Source organism: Phacochoerus africanus, unplaced genomic scaffold (genome assembly GCF_016906955.1).
Source record: "Phacochoerus africanus isolate WHEZ1 unplaced genomic scaffold, ROS_Pafr_v1 Scaffold_5, whole genome shotgun sequence".
Taxonomy (NCBI): Eukaryota; Metazoa; Chordata; class Mammalia; order Artiodactyla; family Suidae; genus Phacochoerus; species Phacochoerus africanus.
In genome coordinates, this window is record NW_025927421.1 from 155,776 (window position 1) to 162,090 (window position 6,315).

Sequence of the window (6,315 nt, forward strand, 5' to 3'; positions counted from 1 at the left end):
ATGAAGGAAGTTCAAGCTTGAAGCTGGGATGATGGTGGCTTGCCAGTCAGCTATGCAGGGGGCTCAGTGGAGAAAGACACACACTCTCCCTTCCTCTAAATCCAGACACTAGATGGGTCGATGCTCTGGAACCTCCTAACCATCCCAGATGTGATGGCTGGAGGGCATCCCAAGGCCACTGCCGGCTGGAGAGCCAGGACCACCCAGCCGCCACAGCGATGGGAGCATTCACTTGGGGTTTGATGGCCCTGGAACAACACTCTTCCCATTTTTAGTCTCAAATATGCATCTAAGACAGGATCTCAGGGCAGTAGCTTTTCCATAGAATTCCAAGGGGAGGGGAGAGAAAGGGGTAACATATCTTTCTTCCCTCACAAGACCAACTGCTGATCACAGTTGCTCCACCCTCTGATCTTCTTGTCTTCGTGGAAAGCCCTGAAGCCAACATGGAACATCAGTGTAAGTGGTAAATCACAAAGCCACCTGGGAATACCTCTTTTGGTCATCTCCAAAGAAATAGGGTTCCAAGGCACTTATCATTTACTCAGCTACAAATATATTTGTTTTTGCTAAAATAGATCAGAAAACCTTGAATTTGAAAATCTTATTTAGCCATTTTCTTCCCATGTGAATTTAGAATGGCTTATTTATTTGGATAAAGAGGGTAAAGATGGAACAAACAGCATGTTGAAGACCTATTTTAATATTTCTGGTGTTGTTACTACCCAGAGACCATCAATTGGAAAAAAAGACATGTCACCAATAACCCTAGAAAAAAAGGGTATCTTGAACATCTCCTGGGACCACGGATGCATGTGGATCCTTCCAGATCCTTCCAGATCCTTCCAGATGTTTTGATCCACAAGTCAGCCCCTGCCTTATTTCCCTTCCCTTTCTCCCACAGCCACTCTTTGTCAGAGCAGTAAAGCTACCCCTGGGAATTCAAAAGCCATTATTATCAGGATACAGAGTCCTGAAGTTTATAATCACCTCCTGTATCTGCTGTGCTTTTCTCTTCTCCTGCAGCACTGACAATTCCCATCTATCAGCTTATTCGTGATTCTCAGCAGATGGTGTGGATCCTGAAAGGAAATTCTTTAATAGCCGTTCCTTTTAGCAACAATGTCAAACCTGGTGAGTGCCAATCAAAGCCACTGTGGTTCCTCTTCAAGCGAGGCCAGCTCCACCGGGGATGGGGCTGAACTTGCGTAAGCCTGGTCTCAACTACCTCTGGGTACCAGGTCAATGTTGACAAGGAAGGCAAGAAAGAGCAGATAGTTCCCTCACACAAAGGAAATCCCCACCCAGAAATGGGGGTGGGATACATCGGCAGCTCTCCTCACCAAAGAAAATGTCCTTAGTTAAGAAGGCATTGCTCATTCAATTCCCAGCTGACCTCCTTGGAGTGCCTTAAATTTCAACTGTCACTATGTCTGTCCTTAGATTCAAACTCCTTCATCTTTCCACTATTATACCTCACTTTTCTAATGTCTAATAATGGGGGAATATTCCTTCCTCCTCCTTTCATGCTTCCATCAAACAATAAAACTACTGAACTATTCTTTGACCACTCCCCTCCAGCTTCTCATTCTAAGGTCACAAAATACACTTCTTTGGCCTCGCTTTTTTTTTTTTGGTCTTTTTATGGCCACACCCATGCCATAAGGATGTTCCCAGGTTAGGGGTCGAATTGGAGCTGCAGCTGACAGCCACAGCCACAGCCACATCCACTGCAACGGCCAGATCCGAGCTTCATCTTCGACCTACACTGCAGCTCATGGCAATGCCGGATCATTTAACCCACTGAGCAAGGCCAAGGATCAAACCCGTATCCTCATGGATACTAGTCGGGTTCGCTACCACTGAGCCACGATGGGAATTCCTGTCCTCATGTTTGGTTCCTCAGGGGCAGCAGCATAACTGAACTTTCATGAGCACTCTCCATCCTCTCCTTCTGCAGGACCATTCTCTACGGTTCATGGTCCCCCTTTTGCTCCCTCCTTTTGGACTCCACTTCCTCTGTAAAATCTCCAAACACTTCAGATTTTCAGAGCTCAGTCTACCTCTATCATACTAGTCTTCTGAAGGGACTGGGAGATGGACTTTGGGATTGAGGCTTTGCGCCTTCATTCTGGCATTTATGCTTCCAACCCAGATGAATTTTACCCATGTCTTTTTGATGTCATTTGGGACATCTCAAACTACACCTGTCCACAATGGAACTGTGGATCTGACTCCTCAGAACCCGTCATGGGCCCAGTGTTCACCATCTCTGTTAGTGGCACCGTCCTGATTGTTGGAGCCAGAGATACAGGAGCCATCCTGATTTTCTCCTTTTCCTCAACCTCCATTTAATCCATGAACAGAGGCTGATGGGTCTATGTGCACAATATGCCTTATTTCTAAGATAATAGCATATTCTTTCACCTGGTCTGATGTTATCACTTCCTTCCCTCTCACATCGCTGTGTATCTTCCCATCCAGCCTCCACAGAGCATCAAGGGTTCTCTTACCATGTTAATTGAAGAACATCATGCCCATGTGTTTCTGTTTTGGTGGTGGAGGTGGGGGAGGGGGCAGTGGGGATGTCTCAGGCACACCAGTCTTCATTCAGAGCCTCAAACTTACTGAGATCTAGTCCTCGTAAAGGCTCTTACATTTCCTTTTCCTGTCAACATTCTTTGTCCAACCCCCTCCACCATCCTATTCACTTTTCTTCGTGTGCTAGCTTCCTCTTAGCTTTAAGGACGTGGCTTGAACTTCACCTCTGCAGAGATGACTTTCCTGACTCCCCTATATCAGTTTGGTCTCTCTGCTACTGTCCCAGGTTTTAGTCAATTTCCCCAAAGCAGGTGTGACCATTTATTGTGGTTCTGGTCATTTCTTTGCTTATATCGTTTCCTCTCATTTTCTGTGGCAGCAGTGACAATGTCTCTCTTGTTCTTAGTGGAATCTCCAATGCCCTATCTTGAACAGGTATTCAGTAAAACATGTTGAATGGATATATTCCCCGCCCCCTGCCCAGAAGGATAGATACAAAACACCCAGATTCCTGGGAATCACCTTCTAAATTAATTGGGAATTAAACTCAACAGATAGTGACAGAAACCTCAGGGACTTAAATAAAATAGGAGTTTCTGCCTTTCTCATGGAAAAGAAGCCTAAGAGAGCAGGCTGAGACCAGTATCCTGTCTCCATGTTGCCACCAGAATCCAAGGATTCCAGAATTCGGCATTACCAACATCAAGATCACTTCCACCATCCTCTAAGTATGAAGACATAGGGTATAAGAAAAAGCTCCTCCCGGCCAGGTCAACTTCTCTTAAAGAACATTCTTCAAAATCCCCCCCACAACACCTCCACTTCTATCTCATGGGCTAGAACTTAGGCATATGGTCAAAGTTAGCTCAGAGTGTGGTGGGAAATTTATTTTTATTTTGGGGAAGTAATGTGTCCTGGTGACAAATGGGCTTCTAAGATTTAGGAAGGAGAAAGAAATGGATTTCAGATAACGATGGAAGTGTCTCCACAATGAGGCTCATGGGAAGTGCCTTTGGGTGGTGGTGAGGGGCGGTGTGGTCCTGGCTGCTCAGCATCCCTCTGGCTTGGGGAGTAACTGAGTGTCAGAAGAGAAGGACTGGCCTTCCCCCTGCTTGGAGTCTGACACCTGTTTCCATTTTCCCTGTATTTCCAGTCTCTCTTTCCATGATAGCATGTAGAGATGCAGGAATCTATGATGAAAAGAAAGGTACTCCATTTTACCTGGGAGTCAAGGACCAAAATCTCTGTCTCTACTGCACAGAAATCTGGGGCCAGCCTACTTTGCAGCTTAAGGTGAGAGAAGTGCTATGGGATGAAATTTTAATTCCATTTAATATGTTCCTGAATAAAAGCTACAGGTTTTCAATTCTGGATATTCAATGCAAAGAAGGAAATCTGGCTGATCCCTCAGTCAATGCAAGCTAGCTTCAGAATGGGTGTAACACTTCATGGCCGAGCATCCTCTGGCAGACCAGAGACTACACCAATGGCAATGTTTCAGAAAGGCCAAAAAGGGTGGTCTCTCCATCCTCAGTCCTCTTTCACTGCCTCCCAGAAATCCTCTGAGTGGAGGGAAGTGTCCCTCTTAGGCAAAGGCTACTGCATGGCAGTGGAGACAAGACGGGAGATTGTTATTCTGAATTTTATGGATCATATGCATATGGTCCCCATACTGAGAACAAGATTTGTAATTATGAATTCTGCTTATGAAGGGAGCTGTAATGTCTAAAACCACTAGCCTGAACCTTCACCTGGGTGCAACCATGAAAGATAGCTCCACGTCCTTCTGTTCTCCAGGAAGACCATGCTGTGTTAAGAATCAGAAGCACCTTGTGTGATAGGATCCCGGGGTGGAGCCAATCTCCTGCGATCCAGTGGGTTGCCTGTTTTGAAATCTGGTATCTCCCTTCCATCTGCCTGTGTCCTTAGCCTCTGTCTGTCCCTTTGGGGGAAAGGAGACACTCCCAGGTCTGAGTTAGTTTAGCTTCGTCCTCCCAGTAATCCTTTCTAACAAGCCTCTTTCCTACCCCCAGGAGAAAGATATCATGAACCTATACTTTGAGGCCAAAGGGCAGCCACCCTTTCTCTTTTTCCACATCGAGGAGGGGTCCACCTTCGTCTTTCAGTCATTCTCCTGCCCTGGATGGTTCATATCTACCTCCTCCACGGTGGGACAGTCTGTCACTCTCACCAAGCAGAGGGGCCAAACCCAAAGCACGAACTTCTATTTAGAAAATGAAAACAATATCTAGCCTGGATTCTGGTTGGCGGAGTGCAGGACAGAGGATCAAGCAATCAGAGATTCTTCTGTTTCGAAACATAGTAGGTCGTCTTAAGAGACCACCTTGATGTCATCATCCATTGTCCACCTCATTCTCATTACCCCAAAGCCATCTCTGCCTCCAGATACCATCTAGATATACTCCAGATACACCATGTCCTCCACTTGAACATGAGACCTAAGAGTCACTTTCTATTCCTTCTTGACCTTGTTCTACCACCCACCTAGATGCCAAGTCCAGCTAATTCAACACCTAACAAGGCTAAATCCTATAGCCTCTCTTCCTATTTCTTCTGCTAACTCATGGCCTAGAGATGTGAATTCTGAGCATTTTTGTTCATACAACTGTATCAATAAAATAATATGTTATTAATTCTATGTATGTTCATTATAAACATTATAATATGTACTTCAAAAGACATATCTAAAGGGTAAGATGAATGTGAAATAAAAAATTTACATCTTGATAATCATGATGGATTAACAATGTCATTAGTTAATAATTTGACACATAATATATACTTTGGTTAAGACTAATTTTTAACCAAGGGTTCCCATCGTGACGCAGCAGAAAAGAATCTGACTAGGAACCATGAGGTTGCAGGTTCAACCCCTAGCCTCCCTCAGTGGGTGAAGGATCTGGCATTGCCATAAGCTATGGTATAGGTCGCAGATGCAGCTTGGATTCTGCATTGCTGTGGCAATGACTCTGCCTAGCAGCTGCAGCTCCCATTAGACCCCTAGCCTGGGAACATCCATATGCTATGTGGCCCTAAAAAGCAAAAAAAAAAAAAAAATTGTTAACCACAGTGAAGGTAAATCAATCTGTGTTTCAAAGAATCATTAGCAGTTCCTGTTGTGTCTCAGCAGGTTAAGAAATGTACTAGTATCCATGAGGATGTGAGTTTGATCCATGGCCTCGCTCAGTGGGTTAAGGATCCGGCGTTGCCATCAGCTGTGGTGTAGGTTGTAGACATGGCTTGCATCTGGCATTGCTGTGGCTGTAGTTTAGGTGGGCAGCTGCAGCTCTGATTCAATCCTTAGCCTGGGAACTTCCATATACCACAGGTGCCATGATAAAAAGAAAAAAAAACATAGAATCATTAATAGTGGTTTACATTTTTTTTCAGGCATCAGCTCTGATATTTTCTTGTTATTATTCATGTTTTACAGAATTTTAGTAGAACATTCAATCAACAGTTTCTTTATCGGGATGGTTTTATGCCAGTTGTCCATTTGGGGAGGGTGGAATTTATGAATTTAACTGTAGTATAATTTAAGAAATTCACTTAACCAATCACATGGTCACTGAAATTTACTGCAATGCCCTAAACATGACTGTGAGCATGATAAGCTCTCTTCTTTCACGAGAACTTGCCCTTCTTTGCACATGATGAGCAGGTGTATCAGGCTTTGCAATGGCTGGGAACCCTACACACATGGGGGATGGAAGTGGGTAGGAAAACCCTGCTCTCTTTCATCACTGAAGGGGA

The 6,315-nt window shown here is 44.6% G+C and overlaps 1 protein-coding gene across 1 annotated transcript; it reads left to right on the forward strand.

Moving 5' to 3' along the window:
* Positions 1–385: 385 nt before the first annotated feature.
* On the forward strand, positions 386–5,157 carry IL36B (interleukin 36 beta). The gene is made up of 4 exons (XM_047766156.1): positions 386–459; positions 1,027–1,134; positions 3,695–3,834; positions 4,575–5,157. Exons 1-4 carry the CDS (start codon positions 447–449, stop codon positions 4,791–4,793), a joined length of 480 nt encoding a protein of 159 aa, XP_047622112.1. The 5' UTR covers positions 386–446; the 3' UTR covers positions 4,794–5,157.
* Positions 5,158–6,315: the final 1,158 nt, after the last annotated feature.

Excerpts from the sequence above, each read along its gene's own strand:
- IL36B (XM_047766156.1), top strand. Across the intron at positions 1,135-3,694 it reads TAGCAACAATGTCAAACCTG|TCTCTCTTTCCATGATAGCA; the intron begins GTGAGTGCCAAT and ends CTGTATTTCCAG. Across the intron at positions 3,835-4,574 it reads AGCCTACTTTGCAGCTTAAG|GAGAAAGATATCATGAACCT; the intron begins GTGAGAGAAGTG and ends TCCTACCCCCAG.